Source organism: Triturus cristatus, chromosome 10 (genome assembly GCF_964204655.1).
Source record: "Triturus cristatus chromosome 10, aTriCri1.1, whole genome shotgun sequence".
Classification (NCBI taxonomy): Eukaryota; Metazoa; Chordata; class Amphibia; order Caudata; family Salamandridae; genus Triturus; species Triturus cristatus.
In genome coordinates this window covers 974751869-974772311 of record NC_140593.1, presented here as the reverse complement: position 1 = coordinate 974772311, position 20443 = coordinate 974751869, and the positions used below count along the sequence as shown (strand labels likewise).

The 20443-nt window shown below is 40.2% G+C and overlaps 1 protein-coding gene across 1 annotated transcript in view; it reads left to right on the top strand.

Moving 5' to 3' along the window:
- Positions 1 to 20443, top strand: part of CRHR2 (corticotropin releasing hormone receptor 2) — a 1438337-nt gene that overhangs the window by 270889 nt on the left and 1147005 nt on the right. The window contains exon 2 of the mRNA XM_085628878.1: positions 13662 to 13755. Coding sequence (XP_085485004.1) covers positions 13662 to 13755 — 94 coding nt within the window. The remainder of the gene's footprint in view (positions 1 to 13661; positions 13756 to 20443) is intronic.

The window sequence follows — 20443 nt, the reverse complement described above, 5'->3', positions numbered from 1 at the left end:
GCAACAACAATCAGATATGGACCATCTGCAAGTATAGGGGACGCTAAAGCGAACCTAGATAGGGCCAAATATGAGTTAAAATAGTTCTTTACTCTGGAAGAGATTGCTAGCTCTAGAACCTATCTACAGCGCATATATGAGGAGAGCCAGATGGTTGGCAAGCTGCTCGCTGGCTGCGTGAAAACCAAACAGGAGGCATCCACAATTACAGAAATTATAGACCCTAAAACTAGTTTGTCTGTAACGGGCAAAAAGGAGATAGCTCAAGTCTTTTTAGAAAATTACTCCCAGTTATATACAACTAGATATAAAGCTGGAGTAAGTCAAATTAGCAACTATGATGACGGAAATGAGCTTCCTACCCTTTCAGGGCCTAGGGCGGAACAGCTCCTGCTAGACATCTCTGAAGAAGAGATTATAGATGTTATCAAGTCCACTCTGGGAGCAAGAGCTTGTGGTGTGGACGGCCTTCCAATAGAGGTCTTCAAAAAAATTTCAAGAGAGCTGACCCCGTTTTTGGCAAATCTGTTTAACAACATCACTTTAGGGGGCGATGTTCCTCCAAGTTTTAAGGAATCTATATTGGTCAGCTTGTTTAAAAAGGGCAAAATTGGTAAAGACATTAACTCATATAGGCCGATTAGTCTCCTCAATGCGGATTTTAAAATACTAATGAAAATCTGGGCACAACGCTTCACGCCTATTGCCCAGGAGCTTATTCACTGTGACCAAACTGGGTTCGTAGCGGGGAGGTACATGTCTACAAATACTCGGTTTTTAATTCAAGCCCTTGATTACGAGACAAATAATAAAATACCCACCCTCATTACCATGGTCGATGCTGAAAAACATTCGACCTGGTAAATTGGAATGCAGTTTTTTTTGGTCTAGGTAAATTTGGTTTTCCGGTTCAAGTTCTAAACATGCTAAAAAATATCTATCAAGGCGCTCAAGCCCAGGTGATAGTCAATGGAGATGTAGTAGGGACCGTGGAAATAAATTGCGGTACTAGACAAGGGTGTCCGTTGTCTCCTCTTTTGTTTACTTTTTTCATTGAACCCCTTGCTGTAAGAATTCGTGGTAATTCCCTTATTAGAGCTCCATGCGAAGGGATGCCAAAATTAAAATTATTTGCAGACGACATTATTATGTACCTTTGCCCGGAAAACAGATCGTTGAAGAAGCCCTTTTAGAATTTAGCAAATTTGAACAAATAGGAGGCTATAAAATAAATCAAAAGAAAACGGAGATTTTATTATTTAACTCAAATTATGACTGCTTACCCACGATTTTAAGAAATCAGGCCCTAAAAGATGAGCCAATTAGATACTTGGGTATTAGCGTTTCATCCCATTTAGATCAATTATTCAATTTGAATTATATAACTGGGCGAATCAAAATTAAAACTTTATTAGACAAATGGTCCCTCTTGCTTTTGACATTGATTGGCCGTGTAGCACTCCTAAAAATGTCAATCCTTCCATTATTAATATTTTTGTTTGTCAATGTACCCTTAAGAATGAATGCTAAATATTTTAAGGAAATCGACTCTATGTTTAGGGAATTTGTTTGGAACAAGAAGGCGTCCAGGGTTAAATTGCCCATACTACAATTAGAGACAAATCAGGGGGGCTTAACCCTACCAAATATCCGAACATACTATGAGGCTGCGTTATTAGATCTTACGGCATGCCTAGTGGAACCTAATGACCAGATGGACACATTTTTTTTTAAATTATTGTTGAGGCCGGCACACAAATCCCAGTATTCTTAAAAACATCTAAACTACCGAAAAAGTCTCGTTATAGGACTGTTCATGACTATTCTATTCGACTCCAGTCGTTGTTTAAACAGGCAAACGTCTCCGGGTTTGCCTTTTTGAAATTGGATGAATGTAGGGGGTTCGGCCTACATATTCATTCAAGCCATGTTAGGAGATGGAAAGATATTGGCTTTGAAAATCTAGGCCAGTTTCTCATTGGTAATACAGTGATTCCTTGGGAAGGAGTACTATGTAGGGCAGGAAACCGAATTAAGCCAGGGTTCTTGGAATATATGCAGATTACAAACTTTATTAAAAAAATATATATATTCCCGTTAAGCGGGGCTCCAACTCAACTGGCTAATGCTTTATTTAAAGTAAAATTGAAGGGATTGGGAAATTGGTATTCCTTACTCATGAAGCACAAGGCACTCCCCTTGGTTGATGAACTTCTGGGGAAAAAAACTCGAGAGACGAATTGTTCCCTCTCTCATCAGAAATGGCAGGCTATAGCCCAATTAGGAAGCAAGGCCCTGAGAGCGGCTAATTTTAAAAGGATGGCCTTCTTGTCACGATGGCTGGCCTATTATACTTCGAAAAAGCTAAACAAATGTCATCCGGAAGTAGATAATAAATGCTTTCGATGTCTCTCCCAAGGCGAGGGAGACTGGCTTCACATATTTTATACATGCCCGAAGCTTGAGACCTTTTGGAAAGACATATTTTTTGCAATGAGCCAGTCAATTAAAAAAAAGATCAACCCTGAGACTGAAGTGGCTCTCTTTGGACTCTCCAAAGCTAAGCCATATTTGATAAGAGCTGAAGAGACTTATATATCAAACTGCTCTCCAGTAGCACGCTCGCTAATCCTTCAAAATTGGAGGTCGGAAGAGACTCCATCTCACCAAAAATGGGTAAACAAAATGGCAAGAATAAGGAGATTTGAGGAAGCATATGCTAAACGGGTTGGCGCAACAAAAAGGTTTGCAGTGGTATGGAAGTTATTTGACGATTTGGCTGTATTTCAGGAATTTTAGCACTTTAGCATGTTTGCACTTTAGAAGTAATAATGCCAAGATTTTGTAAATGAAAAAAAAAAGGTACTGATGAACGAACTGATTTACTTGTATTCTTGACAATTACCTGGCACTAGTCACTTTAGGGTAGCTTTAGATGTGGAGGGTGTAATTAATTGCTTTCTTGATGTTTATGAACATAGGGTGTTCCGGACTCTTGTTTTTTTTTTCTGAAGGATTCCAGGTTTTAATTGTATATATGATATAGGTGTTGGACGTAGGTTTAAATGTATATATGATATATGTGCGTTAAATTTGGAAATATGAGTGCTGTTGCTCCCTGATGACCAATGTTTTGTTATTTTGTTTGGTTCTCTGCTCTGCTCAATAAAAAAAATTATTTAAAAAAACAAACATATTTTATGTTCCACACACTTGGCTGAGCCCTTCGCTGTTGGGGAGGAGATTTCCCTATTGTTGAGTATAGAGTAATTAAAAGTTCATTAAAGTTTTAAAAAATGATAAACATTTTTTGTCTTTTAAATGTTAATATTAAATTATTTTAGATATTTTTTTTTAATGTAAAATGTTTTTTTTAATGTTTTACTGCACTGTCAACTATATTTTAAATTTCATCTTTAAAACTTTTAAGTATATTTTAATAAATTAATATTATATTTGTAAAGATTACTAAACAAAATTAAACCACTTCAAGTAAAATGTTTATATTTAATCTTTATGTATGAAAAGTTACTAAACGTTATGTATCAAGTATATTAAATTAAGTTTAATTAATTTCTTTACAAATTTAAAGTAACATTTATTTTTACACTAAAATGGTCATTAAATAATTTCGAATAAAGTTTCTATGTATAATTGATATTTCATTTTATAACATTAAAATATGTTATAAATCAATAAAACATATAAATCAGTTAATTTATTTTGACATTAATTCCTACGGGGTTTTATTTTAAGTCCCTACCTCTATTTTTTTCCATGGGGGGTGTTGCAGTACCTTTGGCGTGGGTGCTGCAGGGCTTACTCTGAGTTGGAGAAGAGTTTCAACTGTTTTGGGTTCTTTTTGGCTCTAGTACCTTTAGAAGTGCAGTTTGAAAACACAAGAGGGCTTACTATTTCATGGGTGGGGGTATAACCCTTCATTCACCCCTCCCATAACCCTACCTAAAATCCCTCCTCTTTATTCATAAATATTCTTTGTTTTCAAGCCACTCCCCTGTCTCGCCCTCATTTACTATTAAAACTTATATATACATGTGCGGATATCTCCACAGTCGAGGCTGGGATCTCTGCACATTGGATAGGAAAGCTGGAGCCAGAGACCTCCACAAGTAGGTTTGTTAATAGCATTTTGTAGTACTCCTAAACATACTAAATAGCCGCCCGACACCGTTGCAGAATTGGGACCGAAGGACCTCTGGTCGGCAGTCCCAAGTTCAGTATTACAATTAGACTGCACATTGCATACTCCCATTTCTCAATGGGAGCTTGTGCTACAGCCATGAACCGACCATACCACAACCTCCAATAGAGAAATGGGAGAATCTGTTCATCCCTGCACTGCGTGGCATGAGGTGCCTGACGGAAGGCCCGACATAGAAAGCCTGTCAGAAACCAACATCATAATGTTGTGGCCCTCGAGGAATGTAAACATTGAAGAATAGGTAGGAGAATTTCTGACCTGATTATAGAACGAAATCAAACCTTAAATCATGAACAGAATTAATTGGGTGGTGGAAGAAGACATAATTTCAGGTATATTCCACAGATGGCAGGGTGGCTGTTTCACCACCTGTGTGACCCTTCTTTCAACCATTGGCTGAGTCATAGAAGATGTATAGGCAAATGTCACTCTTTTCAACATTTACTTCAAACGCAAATCATAGTCTCATAGTCTCTCAACATGTCCTTTTTGATTGCCTCGCTGTAAGAATGTGGCTCAGCGCTGTGGTTGATGATGTGCTCTTGTCATGGTCACACAGGCAGCACCTCTGACAGCGGGAGAAGGGGTCTGATACTTTACCAAGGGACTGAGCTTAGGAAGGACTAATCATCAATCTCCTGCTGAAAAGTTCTCATAACATTTGTAAGGATAGCTGTGTTTCCATCCTCCCTCCTATCGGAGTCTGGGTCTCTTCCCTACAGTTCCAGGAATGCAGGCAAAAAACCTCCACTCTTTGAAGAAGCTGCATCCCATCTTTGGTCTGGTGCTGGTCACATAAGGGGCTATCAAAGTGGATTACTTTGGTCCCTGCAATCAGACTCTGTCCAGAACATGGAGTCTTGATACTGTCTCCAACCATATATACACACACTCAACCAGTGTACAGGATGTAAGACCAATGGTCCGGGAGTGATATCTAGGCAGAAATTGGGGCCTGTATCTCTTACGATTACACGGATGGTTATTGGCCAAAACTTCCTTCGACTAACCATGGGAATGTATCATAACAAGGGGTGAGCAAAATATTCTGTTCAGCCGGTGGAATTGGCAGAATTTGGTGACTCTGTGTTGCTTTTGTAACACAGAGTTACGGCTGAATTTCACCAATCAGATTGATTCTCACAGACTGCTTCAGAAGGGTAAGTGGCTGAGTGCGAGCAAGAATTGGCATCCCCTAGTATGACTTCCAGTCACTAGGAGGACATCCGGAGAAATGCAGGTTGTCGCAGGCGGTCGCAACCGTTCGCAGTCAGAAGACTGCCGCTCGAGTAGAAAGTCTACTTGAGCGGCAGCAGAATCATCTCGAGTAGTTGCGCCCTCTGACATGCTGTGGGGCGCTGTTGGCACAGATTTTTCAGCTCAGAACACGCCCTGGGTGCTAAATCACAGTGCGAGCAGAGAGATGTGCCTTTTTTTCACCCGTAGGCAGAACTTCGCAGAATCTTGGAGAGTTTTTAGGTAACTCTTTGGAATTATGCAGACGTGAATTTCGCCCCCTAATCACAACCCCTTAACCTCAGTTTCTTGTGGAGGCTTCTTATCATCCTTTTTCCAACTTTTTCATGGGACATTGCAAGGTTGCCCCATCTTACTATTTTTATTCATTATTGCCTTGGAAACACTGGCGTTTGCAATAAGGAATGATGTTGGGACACAAAAGTTTTTGGCATGGTTAAGAATGTGTACACCTGCCTTGAGTGCCCAACTATACTGTTGTATATAGATGGGGCTGGTACGGAAATCATAAAGAGTAAGGCTAGGAGCCCAGGATTAACCTCCTGATGCACATATCACTGTGTCTGACGTCCAGCTGTGAACTCTGGTCACTCCCATGAATTGTGTTGTGGGTCAATCAACTTCAGTCTTACCTCATGTGACAGACATACTTTCTAGGGTAAAGAAAAAAACAGAAAGAAGCAGAATCCCAACATTAAACTTCCAAGACTCAGACCCTAAATTGCATTTTGGGGTCTTAAAATGAACTATATGAAGGAGAGGTTGAGACTTCAAAATGGGTAATCTGCCAAGCACCAGACGGGCTGTTTGAGGAGGGGAAGCTCTGCAAGACTTCTACCTGTGACTAGGGCTGGAGGCAAAGGCCTGCATGTCTCCCTGCTAGCTAAGGGGACATCATGAAGGAAAACCAATACCACCTGCCCTGGATCCTGGAGCAAAAGCACCTGCGCTTGCCAAGATCAATGTTCCTTGTGAAGAAGAGGCGAGCATTGGAGGGGGTGAGGTCCAGTGGGAAGCCTGTAAGACTCCATGTGCAAGGTGTAAGGATTATGCTGTGCACCGATAGTGTCATACATAGCCTGTGTGCAGAAGTGTCAATTTTACGCCTCCCCCGTATTTAGGAGAGGGATGCTGAGGCCTAACCCATGAGATAGAGCAGTATGGAACTTGCCAGACCCATACCGCCACACTGGGGAGACCTTGTATGCCAGAATCTGCGACCAGTAAAGTTGCTAATGTGAGAGTGCTGAGACTTGTAATTGCTGTGCTGGACGAATTTGCACAGGGGGATTTTGCACCTGTATTGTAAATCACTGTTGCAACCCTTTAGGCCAGAAGTGGCTGCCGGTAGCAACATTGTCAAAACGATTTGAGCCCTCGCCTGAGGAAAGAAATTAAGCTGTGTTCAGCAATTCACAGTGGGAGAACTCCCCATGGCAGACCCCTGAGGCAGAAGTGGATAACGTGATACCCTTGCTGGGCTCCAATCTGAAGCTGAAGAAAGGATTTACCCCCTTGCTGGGAAAGGTTTATTCTCCATGTCTTTGTGAGCTGAGAGCTGCTCTGATAACTGGAGAGCTCCAGAAGTACCGCTCAGGAGAGAGAGCCTGCACAGCCTGGTGCTGCTGTGTGTGCTGCAAGCATCCTGACTTCTCAGAACAGGATCAGAACTCATGAGCGCTCACGCTGAGGGTACTCACTCCAATGCTGAAAGCTTCCATACTACAGGAGCGAGTAAGGCTTGAACTAGGCCTGTTGTGCTCTGAGGGACTCGCTGCTAACGGGGCAGAAGCACCTTAGACACTTTTGACAATTTCCTGAAGAGTTAAAGCCGAACTCTTGAGTATGGCCTATTAGTGAGCATTTACTGGATGCGGCCACCAGTGAATCGGGAAAACCCCAAACACCCTACCACTGAGAGGTAGTAATAGGGATTTGCCTGACAACCGCGACCTCAAGGGGATTGTGTTGTTGCTTCTGAATGCCAGTATTCCTTTTCATGTGTCGAGTTATACAATGACAAGGTTTTTCTTATTAAAGCAAGTATTTGACTAGACATTGATTTATTGTTCATATTGTTTGCACTTTGAGTTACCTTTATCTACACTTCCCCACCGATGGAGCCTTTGACTGCTCGTCCATAGCTACCACCGAGAGTCAAGTGCAGAAGGGGTACATGGCCTATTGCTCAGGATCTATAGTAGGTCGGACGTCAGGTGTAAACAGCCTCAACCACCAAGGTTGGGTCCAGTAGCCCCTGCATGTCCTGTGACCCTCTGAAAAGGGCCTCTGACAAAAGACAAGCAGATTAAAGGTATAATGTCGAAAGCAGGATAACGCAGGGTGTTCTACTATGCCAATGACATTTTACTAATTTTAGAGAAACCCCTGGAGTCAGCACAAGCACTAGTAAAACGAATTGAATGCTTTGTGCGATTCTCTGGAAATAGGATCAACTGGTCTAAATGTGATGCTCTTCCCTTAACTCTAGCAAGTAAAAAGATCTCACTTGTCCCTTTAGCCTTTCAATGGCACAAAATTAGGCTGAAATATGTTGGTGTGTATATTAACCCAGGGTTGACTGACATGATCCAGGATAACTCTTCCCCTTTATTAAATACAGTAAAGTCAGGCCGCCAAAGGTGGTGAGACTTAAACTTAGCTTTGTGGGGATGTGTAGAAATCATTAAAACTAGCATAGCACCCAGATTAATTATTTATTTTAACTCTACCTATAAAATATCCAGAGTTCCTTCTATCAGAATTAGAGAGAGTGATACTTGGCTTTGAATGGAATAGAGAAAGACCAAGACTGGAAATCTGAACTATACAGAACAATGATGAAATAAGGACTCTGTGTAATGCATATATAGTGTTTGTGGCTACCTCATCAATTGACTCGTGCATTTTACCTTCTATCCACTTACAGCACAACTCCATCTTGGGTCCTTATTTAAAAACATGCACTGGATATCAACACTTTTGAGGACCTAACACCCTATTATACAATGCACACACAACCAATAGTGAGCAACTACTATGTAACATCGTCCTCTCACTATGCATGGCAATGGGCTTACAAGTTTTTAAAAACAGATATGGCCATAACTTTGCAGGCACCCATGTGGTGTAATACTGCCATCAAATAAAGGGAAATAAAGGTAATGGGGCTATCTGATATTAAACATCTAGATGACCTTTACACTCATAATACACTGAAGTACTTTGAGACATTATGTCCAGAATATAATCTCCCACCTACATAAAGAGAGAGATAGCTTCAGTTATCCCATATGTTTACCACATTACAGAGACACACTCTCAATTACCTCTCGTAAAACCACACTAACACACTATAAATATACCTGGAAATGTGTTAAAGGCACCATTTTAGGTATATATTCTCTACTAATTGAGACCAAGTTCCCATCAGAAACCTCTATTACTCTGCGGCAATGGTGAGGGGACAAGCTTACATCCAGGTTTCAGTAGGGTGAACAGGGAGAAATACTATAACCTATAATAATTAACTTACGGAATCCTGTATGAAATACAGTAAGATCCTACTCTGTTAGCACTAGTTCCCAGGGAAACTGGCCCAAGCAAGATTCAGCACCCACTCAAAATGTTGGCAATGTGATGCAAATGACAGTGACATTGAACATCTTTTATGTAGGGGTCGGTGATAAATTCCACTCTGCCGGGGGAGTTGGCAGACTTTTGGCCACTCCACGTTATGCATGTAATGCAGAGTTTTCCTCCAAATTCCACCAACCGCCACATGGCAGAGGTTTTTATTGTGCATGGCTCACCAACATTAAGTTGGTGAGTGCAAGTGAGATTTGACATCCCCTAGTGTGATTTTCAGTCGTTAGAAGGGTACCCAGCGAGATTTGCTAAATGTGGGTGGTCATGACCATTCACAGTCAGAAAGCTGCAACTCAAATAGCAAATCTACTCCAGCAGCAACAAAATCATCTTGAGAAGCAGCACCCTCTGGTTCGCCATGTGGTACCATTCATGCTGATTTTTGAGGGGGAACGAGCTCCCGTTGCTAGCAGCGCGACATGCCTGATTCCACCCATTCGTATAATTCCGCACAATCTCGCTGAGTTTTCATGTAAGTCCATGGAATTCCACCAAGTGAAATGCCATGACCCCTACTTTTATGGGAATGTCCCTCACTAACTACTTATTGGTACCAAATTTGGAATCACATGAAACAAGACCTTTTGATTCAAATACCTTTGACAGTCAGGATGGCACTCCTACATTTTACTCTGTCCCTACCAGGCTTCTCACAATTGGATAGCTGATAGTTCTCAATGGCTGTTGAAGTAGATAAGATAGCTTTCCATTACTTTTGGAAGCTAATAAGGTTCCAACTTTACAGTGTGCTTAGAAGAAGTACGAAGACATTCAAAATGGTGATTTATAAACTTAATGATAAACTCTGGCAATTTGAAGGGGTCTCGGGGCGTAATTTTTCTCAAACCAAAAATTGATTGTTGCTTTGACTGGGAATCTGCCTGAGCAATCCTTAAATAATTAGCAATAAGTAAGTCATCACCACCTTCCCTTTATGCTCTGTTGATACCTACATACATTCATCTACCCCACTCCTACCCATCCAAAATGCAGACAGTGTTAAAATGATCACTTCTAATGATAAATGAACGATGAGGGATCCCCTCCATCTAGGTGAAATGGGGATAGTCTATGGAACCTGCACATTATGTTAGAGGCAAACGATAATGGCTAATCGGATATCTGATGTGGTTTTTTACTTTCTGTGAACTAGTATGCATAAAAAGTAGTGATATTGTAAGCTTCAAGCTAAATACCCATTTTTCATCAATTTAAAGGTAGATGTACATGCTTCTGTTGGATCTTGAAGTAATGTATACTGTGAGATTGTTAAATGCAAATAAATGAGCGCAATAAAAAAAAAAACAACGTCAAAGAGGCAGGCCAAAAAGTCAACAATAGATTCACAGAGGGTTTGCAGCCTGTGCCCTTTCAGATTGAAAGCAGAAGATACACCTTCCTTGGAAAACTAACACATTCATGGGAAGAGAGATGAAGAAAAATGGGCGTGTAAATGGTTTGATGAGAGGGAGACTTAGAGAGCAGAGATTTTACCATGGGATCTTCACCGGTCTAACGCGTGCAACGGCGGCTATCCCGTGATGAGACCTAGAGTCACTGCACATTGATTAAAATGTTATCCGCTTAACTCTGAAAAGTATGAGCAAATATAATTGGAAGCACCCTGAGATCTTGTGAAATAATCATATCTTCTTGACTTTCCCTGAACTGATTACAGCATCTTGACAAATCATGCTTTCAAGTGGCATTTTATATTTTCATATAAAAGGCCTTTTAGGTGGCACAGAACAATGACGGGTGCTTTATATTGCATTTTTAAAAAACTTGTGTTATTTCAGATTAAGCTCTTTTGTCTCATATCCTTAGTATATCGTTGTAATCTCTAAATGGTGGGAATTTTAGTTTGCAAAATATAGCACAAGATTTGTAAAGTTACTTTAAAATTATTATGGTACTCGTGCACTTTCCCGGTAATCTACCAAGTGTTTTCTGAGTAACATAATAAGGCACCCATTTAGCACAAGGCTAGTAAAACTGCAAATTATTCATAATATGTCTGATGTGCCATTTCATGCAGTTAACCTTATGAAATGGTCGTCAATAGGTGATTATAGTTAGTTTGCAGTTTCCATAGGAAGAGTGTGTTTTCATTTGCCAATAACTTTGGCATCGTTTGACGAATCTTTGTGAAATTTCAAAACTAATTTGATGCACACTTCAGCTGCCGTCTTGAAAATGTTGGGGTGGCCCGTTAAGCTGGCCGAGAAAAAGGGGGTCCCAAAACGCTTTTTCTCTATGTTAATTTCAATATTAATTTCTATAGGAAACTTTAGACACTGCTACAGCCCAAACTGCTGTTCGTAATTACGCCAAATTTTCCAGAACGGTAGCGATTGGTCCAGAAAGCGTCCTTTTTGTTAAATGGTGGAAATCTGTTTGATAGTTGCTGAGCAATGTAAAGATTTCTCAGATGTACAACTGTGGCCACTGTGGATCGGCGACCCCTCCCGATCTTGTGCCTAAGATCTGATTGGCTGCTAACACTTCAAACCAGGAAGTGTTGGCAGCCATCTTGTGACTGTATTGAACAGAGTCCCAAGAGAAAAATATTTTTTTTTAAAGAAAAGGGGGCAAGGTAGAAACACCCTGACCCCCAAGTCCTCTTCAGAGCAATCCACAGGGACACCCAGAGCCAAGCAAAGCATTTTTTAGAAAACAATTAGGTCAGAATCGTGGTGGATCCGAGAATCCCACCAAATTTCTTTTTTAAAACGAAGTGCGGCTTCCAGCGCATCGTTTAATTAGGCTCCCAGGTCGCTCAGGTCCCGGGGGCAATTAAAGATAATGAAGGGGGTCCCTGTGCAAGCTCTCTCACAGATCCAGGGACAGCCACCATCCCTGGGGCTAAATACAAAGGAAAGCGGGGGCACGTGGCACTCCTCCGTGGGGCTAATTCACATAAATAAGAGGGCCACGTGCCCCCCCCCCTCAGCCCCAGGGGCTGCCACCTCCCTGGGACTATGATGTCACTGACCATGTCATGAGTGATGTAATATGGGACGTCATAAGTTGTGCATTGCGGATGCGCGAGTTATAGTTAGCTCAGCTAACTATAACTACTGAATTTTGCTGGTTTTGTACAGGTGAAATCTGACCTTAATTATAACATCCCTGTAACCTTTGTTTTTTTCAGTGAAAAAAAAATATATATATATATCTCCCCTACAACCAATCAATAGCTAGAATTAGACGTTTTGATTGATGGTACTTATTCTGTTGATGCTGCTCTGCAAATGTTGGTTCCCTAATCTTGTAAGGAATTTGCAGTATTAAAGTGGAAACAGGCATGTAACATTTTCATGGACCAGACTACAAGCAAATTAGATTCACAGGCAGTGTGGATACTAATGTAGTCAACACCAAATGAGTCTAGTTTAATCTCTGGCCAGAACTCTTTCTTTACTCCTATTATGTCATGGGTGGTATGATATTGCAAGTGGTAGGATTAAGAGTGTCCTAGCCTTCCCCTACTACTGCTCATTGACTAATACGCCCTACGCGTGCGGTTTAAAAGAGCTGCATGCTGCATTTGTACACCCATCATTTTTAAAAGTACTGATTCATGGCTTTTCTTATATGGGTCAATATATTATACATAGTACAATGGCAGGGTGATATCACCGCTCTTAAACAAGTTACCCAAAACGAACCAACACTTTTTTCAAACCTAATGGCTGTATTTACTGTAGTAGTTTGGTGGCTTGCAGCATGTCTCCTTTATAGTCCTGTTATTCCTTACCAGGGCGCCTTTGGCCACCACTAAACTTGCTTCTCTCCTCGAGTGACTGCGGCTGTCCTGTTTTTGTCAAATAAAGAACCATTTCTAGCCATACGTTAAGAATATTCCTTTTCTGGTGTACGTCCGGTACAAGAGTTGGAGAGTGATTACGATGATTGACAGTTGAGGTCACCAAGCATGTCAGGGCATTAGGGAAATTAACTTCAATAATTCATTTTTTTAGATCTCATGATCGTTTCAGAAATTATGTCAATCCACCTTAGGGCCAGAATTTCCAAAACGTCACCGGTTTATTTCTTTTCAGCCTCTTGATCTCTGTGTTATAATTTGAATTTACAATGTTTTGTCATAGATTGAATTGTTATGTCGTGAGTTTTACTGCATTTGCAACAATTGTATGTGTGTTCATACTGCAAGACACAGAAGTGTATTCGCCTGAGCTAATTTTCATGTTTACTTTATGCATGTAAAGTACACAGGAGTGCAAATGCAAAGGCGCATGCTGCGTGTTATGTACATTTTGGAAACTTTATACTATTCAAATGTTATCCTTTATTTCACCTTTCTATGCGCCATGTGGGTACTGTTGCCTCCAATTTTTTTCTCAAATAGTATTTTATTTTTCAGAAATATGAAGGCACACACAAAATGTCACATGCAGGAATTAGGTTTAAATTTGTGATGAAACGTTAGATTTCATAACCGTTTCACTGGAACTATGGATTTATGCAATATGGTACATTCTCTAACTTTGCATTTTTTTCATTTCCCTAGTTGGTTCTCTGCTGCGAATCCTCCACGAACCTGTCCCTGTCTTTTCTGCTGGAAAAATATTGCGAAGCATTATCAGCCCAGTACAACATAACAGGTACAGTTCGACTTCAATAATAAGTAATCCTGCTGAGAAAGTATTCGTATCAGATAAGAGCTATCACATGCATGAGGTTCTTGAAATGGAACGTTAACAAGAATTAATTCAGCGGTCACTCGAATTTGAAAACATTCTAAAAATCTTTAGTGAAATATGTAATACATGAAAACCATTGTCCTGATTCTAGCGGTGTGCAACATTGTAGGACTTCACTTTGGGGAGGTTTGTGAAATTCTATGAAAATCTTTGCAAGTTTCATTAACGTTTTTTAACTGCAAAAATTGGTTTTACACTACAAATACAGATTCGTTGTTGTTTCGTTCAGTAAAATATTTTATCAAACTAAAAACCTACAAAGTGACTTTGTACATGAGAGTTTTCCCATAGTGGTGCTTCTTAAGAGAAATTTAAACAATATGCACTTTCCTAAAGTTCCAAAATGATAAATATGGACCAGTGTGCCAGTTAAAAGTAATCTTGTACACCCTGAACTGGTTTACAATTGAAAATGTAAGTGTACAGGATGCATGCAAGTCCAAGCGGTTTGTGCAGTATATATCCTTCAAAAAAGGCTGATTTCAATGTCGAAAACATAAGCACACACAACAGTGTATAAATGAAAATGCTGAGGTGCAAACCCACAAAGGTGCATACTCGCAGCAAGTCCTATACTACGAACACGTGCCTTTGTTTATAGCTGTTCTTGCCGAAAAGGTCTGCTGTCTCAGACTGTCATAAACCAGGATTTTTACTTTAGAATTTGTATGGAAATAATTGTGGAGTTTCGTAAAAGAGTCACACTTATGATTTAAAAGTGTACAGTTATTCTTAAATATAAAAAAAAACAGTTTTTCACTTTATACTTGGACATGTGCCAGTTTTGAGCTCAGGTAATTCTGTGGGGCATTTGGCCAAATCTCCTTTATTTCTGCGAGCAGTGTTTAAGGCATCTTTAAAGTAAGGCATGTTTAAGTAAGTAACTAGGATTTTGCGAAGTGCCCAAGTTTTAATCCCACGAATTCTGGGAATTCTTGTGAAAATGATCAATACTACGCGAAGTATGCAATGTTATATATGAGTTGAGCCAAACTTTCAGAAGAATTTTGCAAGCAGGTCCAATTGGAGTTAAGTCACTGGCTTTACACGTCCACTCCCAGAATGCTTTGAGTTACTGCTGCGACAAGTGCCCAGAGTACTCCTGAGGAAAAGCTAAGCAAGAAATGCTGACGAATTAATGGCACAATGCTGTTTCGGAGTACTTGCATGTTAATCCTAAGCAAGGCATACACTCTCCTACAAAATGCTTGTGAGTCACTGATGCAAAACAACACTCACAAAAGAGCTATGTGAATGCCTATGTATAGGATACCCATGAAACTCTGCAAATTAGGAATAGATCTGGAGTCAAGAACATTGGATGAGAATGAATGTGTAACAAAGACTTAACATGCCCCTACATGTAACTCAAGTGACTGTAGTGCACTCAGCAAACGGGTGAATTGCACCCACGTGAAGATATAACACGTGTTTGTAAATTAACAAGACCAGACCTGGGCTGGTTGCTGATCAAGCTGGTGATCCCAGTAATTGTTGCTTGTGCGTGTTTTAGGCACACTTGTTAAGAATTTGGAGGGCATAACACTGTCCTGTTATGCTGGGTATCTTGTCATCTTTCCTTCAAATATATTTAAATGCAATCTGTGTTGCGGTGTAGGTATTTGATTCATAAGCAAAAAAAATCGAAGTCTTAAATGTGTATTGTAAATGCAATCACATTACCACTGTTAAGATAGTCAAGCAAATGTATTATTACACCGCTTTTTTCAGTTTCATATAATGTTTCCTCTCATGAGCCAAACAACTTAAAGTTTAACATTCAGAAACTATTTAATTGCCAAGATGCTCGGCTTCAGTGTAATAATTGGAGAATTGGGGCAAGTGAAACCGGACAAATGCTAACCAAAACTATTCTGGCCACGACATATAAATGGTCTCTATGGGCCAGCGAGAAAAAACAACAAAGCATGTATTCCTCCAAAATGTAAGACACTTGGCTGCTCTCTTGGGTGGCACACTTGTTTTGAGAAATATGAAAAGACGGCATCTATAGTCAGTTTGTTTCTCATATGCAAAGTTTTTTTCCCTTTCCATTTTTAAACACAATTATCCTACATTACTTGATATATGACACAGATTGAAGCTAGAGTCTCAATCTGTGGTCAATATAGTTTAACTTAACCAATGGGCTGTTGGGCAGTTATTATGACTCATATCTGTCATTGAGTAGAAGAACAAATGATGGCAAAACCTTTGTATTATGCATATTTGTGTTTGTAATTTTTAATGAGATCCCACCTCATTGACAATTAAATATTTTTGTCAATTTTGAGGTTGCTATTTTTCTTCAATTTTACAATTGCTGTATTTGTCAGGGCTTTGCGCATATATAGAACTGAAGATAAAAGTAACATGTAACTCTGAGAGATTTGACTTTCAGACACTAAGGGGCATATTCTCAAGCCCCTATCGCCACGGGAACGTCACTTTTTCTGACGTTCCTGTGGTGATAGGGTCAGCGCCTTATTCTCAAGGCAGCGTTAACCCACTTAACCCATGGCTTCAAGCCATGTTAAGTGGCTTAACGCTGCCTTGAGAATAAGGCCCCTTTCATGCTAAATTTAGCATGAAAGGAGCGTGCAGTGGGTGTTGTGGTGGGCATTCCACTGCAACACCCATTGTGATCGACGCTACCACCTATTATCAAGGGCAACGATAATTGGTGGCAGCGCCGTGATAATAGGTGGTAGCGCCGAACTTAAGACCCGAAAAATTCTGGTCTTAAGTAGGCGAAATGAGGAGAAATGCTTCATTTCTCCTCGTTTTTGCATTTTCTATGTGCGCTGCCTTGTGCAGCACACAAGGAAAATGCAAAATGCCATGGTTTGTTCATGTACAGGAAGGTGTCCCTTTTTTTAAAATGCCGTTTTGTAACTTACATGTGTGCTGCACGAGGCAGCACACATGTAAGTTGCAAACTGGCATTTACATTGTTACGAACTGGTTTATATGCAGGAAGGGACACCTTTCTGTACATAAATAAACCTCCCTGCTTGCAGTTCATGTGCAGGAAGGGACACCTTCCTGTACATAAACAAACCTCCCTGCTTGCACACACCCTTGCACTCTGGTGCAAGGGTGCATGTGTTGCCATTAAGTCGTGAAACTTAGCGCCATTGCAGGGGGAAACGCCAGGCTGCACCACATTCTTGGGAATAGGGTGCAGCCCCACATTTCCGAAGTGGCGATGAGAGGCGTTAAGCCAAGAAGGCTAACACCTATCACTGCCACTTCTTTGTGAATATCCCCATAAGGATCATGTTTGGTGAGAAGCGCATGCTTGGGGACTATACACAACAAAACAAAATGTCACCTTTTAGTGTCAGTCCTTTCCCCATGTGTTAAAAATGTTGGCTTGATCTAATATAAACTAATAGTGCCAATTTTGAGCTGAGGTACATAGCTGCTTTTCTGTTTTCTTCACTCATCAGAAATCTCTAGGAGGCAGTATATAGCCATAGAAGATACACAGTTTAAAAATATTGGCCCTTATGTATGCAGATGACTCAATCCTGATCGCCAAAAATGTGAGGTGTCTGCAGGCTCAATTGGCAGCCATGGAGACATACTGCAAAATAAATCAACTCAAAGTCAACATAGGGAAAACCAAAACGATGACATTCAAGAAAAATAGAAAGAAGAAGTACGTCTTCCGTATAAAAGGCTCCACCCTAGAAGACGTGGAATCCTTTAAATAGCTGGGAGTTGAAATGAATAGGAACCTCAATTGGACAACACATATCCAAACTACCGCCGAAAAAGTGGAGACATCAGCAAATGCTATTGCAAGACTGATCAGGAAACACCAATATCAATTTTCCATCCATATTGACAAGGTTTTCCTAGCAAAGATTGGAAGCCAAATTGGCAATGGGGTAGAACCTTGGGGTCGGGATAGGACTACTTGCCTTGTTGGCCGGTTCAAGAGAACATTTTGGAAAATAATTCACAACCTCACCGAGGGATTTCTCACTGCTATCCTTGAATCTGACGTGGGCTACACTTCCATCGAAAATAAATGCAAGATGGCTCCGCTGAAATATGGCTTAAAAAGACTTTAATTGTGTTGAAATAATCGGATCGGTTGGGCCTGGAAGGAATCTTTTAAGCTGATCAGCAAGTCTACTTTTGCGAAACTGTGGCTCACAGAAAGTAGGAGGTTTGACTTCAGCATTATCACAAGCTCCTACTAATCTTCACATGATTTCAAAGGGGCAAATAAACTTAATGGTGACCAAACAATGTATGTAGAAAGAAAAACAAGTGCACTTGATAGTCAATCTCATGTTCAACTCAGGGGATAGTCGACCCTTCAGCAAGTGCTCAACAGTACTTAACGTACTGTTGGGTAACCAGAGAGAAAGCAGGTTGTTTGCTCTCGCGAGAGGAGGTTGTTTACTGTTAAATGAAACCCTAAACAGGAGAATCTCTGTGACCTCCGCTAATTACCTCTGTGGAGCCATAGATGTTTTGAGATATTTCTTACTGGACTGACGTATGTCCAATGCAATATGATAGAGCACTATCAGCAAGTTGCTCCTCAAAAGAGCAATTAGACGAAAATGAAAACAAATCTTTTACGTGTTCAGACACCTGTCTTGGTAATCAACTGACTTGAATAATTATGAGGAAAATATGGGAGTTGAGGGCTAAACTAGTAGCGACAGAAAATCTTGCTTGCCCGCCCGTCCCATGAAACTATACTATCTAGGTCCATGGATAGATATATTTAGATGAAGACCGCATAAATGAATTTACCCACAAAAAGAATGGGGCCTTTTATCCTTTTATCTTTTTTTACTCTTTTAAATGTATATATTACTTGTGCTTCCTTTTAAATCCTTTTAACTTATTTATACAATTTTTATGTGAACATTTCACATGCATTTTATATGTTTTCTTGAGTGAAAAGGCAGCCCGAAAACAGTGTTAATAAATTAAAATTAAAATTTAGTAATTAAGACTATAGTTACACCACTGTGGTGAAATTGTGCATTTCTTCCAGCTCAAGTGGTAAACAAGACCAGAGCTCTAGTTGAAGGTGTTGAAATACTGTGCATCGCGTATACTTTTGATTTTAACCAATATATCCAATTATTCCGCACCTACATTTTGAAAGATTATCCGGTGCCTTAATTATGTTAAATCAAGCTGTTCCTGAAATGATAAAAATGTTAGTGCCATTTTGGCAAGATAAGAGCTTTTTTCACTCTAATAGATTTAATTTTAAAGGCTGTATCTGTCCAAATATGCTTTAGATGTAATATCAGGCATCAAAACAGAAAAAGGCCTGAGGGTATATATATTTTTATTTGGCATGTATTATTGCTTTAAAACTCACTCACGCCCACATCACTCAACCCTTCTAAAATAAAATACAAAAGTTTACAAAAATATTATGACTCGTAGAGCTGATAGATCATCGATAGATTTAAAAACATTAGTGTATTCAATGATCATGTTCAGTGATTACTTATGCAGAACATTCATATTCATCTAAAACACGCCCATGTGTTAGCAAGAGTATATGTAGTTAATATTATGGTGAAACAAATTATTCGTAGCCCTTGCAATAACTTACCATTAAATAATAAATGTTCTAATATTACAATTCTTGCCTCACGAAGTCTGCAGCTCTTGTCACTTGGCTTCAACCCCTGCCAAGTCAGAGAACGGATGGGCTGAAGCCACTGCAGATCTGTATGAAAAAGAATACAATTATATGCGTAAAATAATAACAGTATTACAATTCTGATCATTTTTAAAACAATACAAAATGAAGGGGTGTCCAAGTGCACACCTGTCAATGTGTTCACCGCAAAAGTTCATCATTTTAATCTGTGTGCGTGCTGCCCGGGTCCGTGGTCTGCACTTGGACACCCCTTCATTTTGTATCGTATTAATTAAACTGCCCAGCAGGACAAGTTGCACCCATGGATTAACAGTGATTGAAAACAAAGAAGTAATTACGTCGCACAAGAGATAACCTCCCCTTCAAAATGGAAGTTTGTGTATCGTTGTGGAAAATCATCATGACCATCGGTTCTGCAAATGGACATACACAGAACGTTTAAAGCCATGAAATTCAAATGTTAATCTGAAAGATAGGTTTCAGTTACAATTCTGTCGAATAACAATGCTTAGAATTATCGTATTGGCGCGTTAGATAACATCAGCAGGTGGGCGGGTGATTTTGCGGGTTGCTCAGGGAAGTTTCTACGGAACGAAAAAATGATAATGGAAGGTTGGAATCATGTGGTTTATCTATTGAAGGAAGGGATGGGCTAAATGTGTTAGAGTATGTTGGGAGATTAATCAGGAAAGGGTGTTTATTGATGCTGTTGCTTCACGGGGAGCAACTATTTTTGAAGAGACATCCGTACTAGGCATAGCATTAACTGGAGTATAGTGTGTTAATGCGGTATCTGACGCAAGGTGCGATGGGTGTTGTAGTGTTGAGGCCCGAGGAGGCCCACGTGATTGATCTAATTGCAGGGGAGGGGTTAGGAGTGGGTAAAAGGATGCAGGTGGCTGAGGGTGGTTATTTGGTCAACGCGAAAGAAGAGAA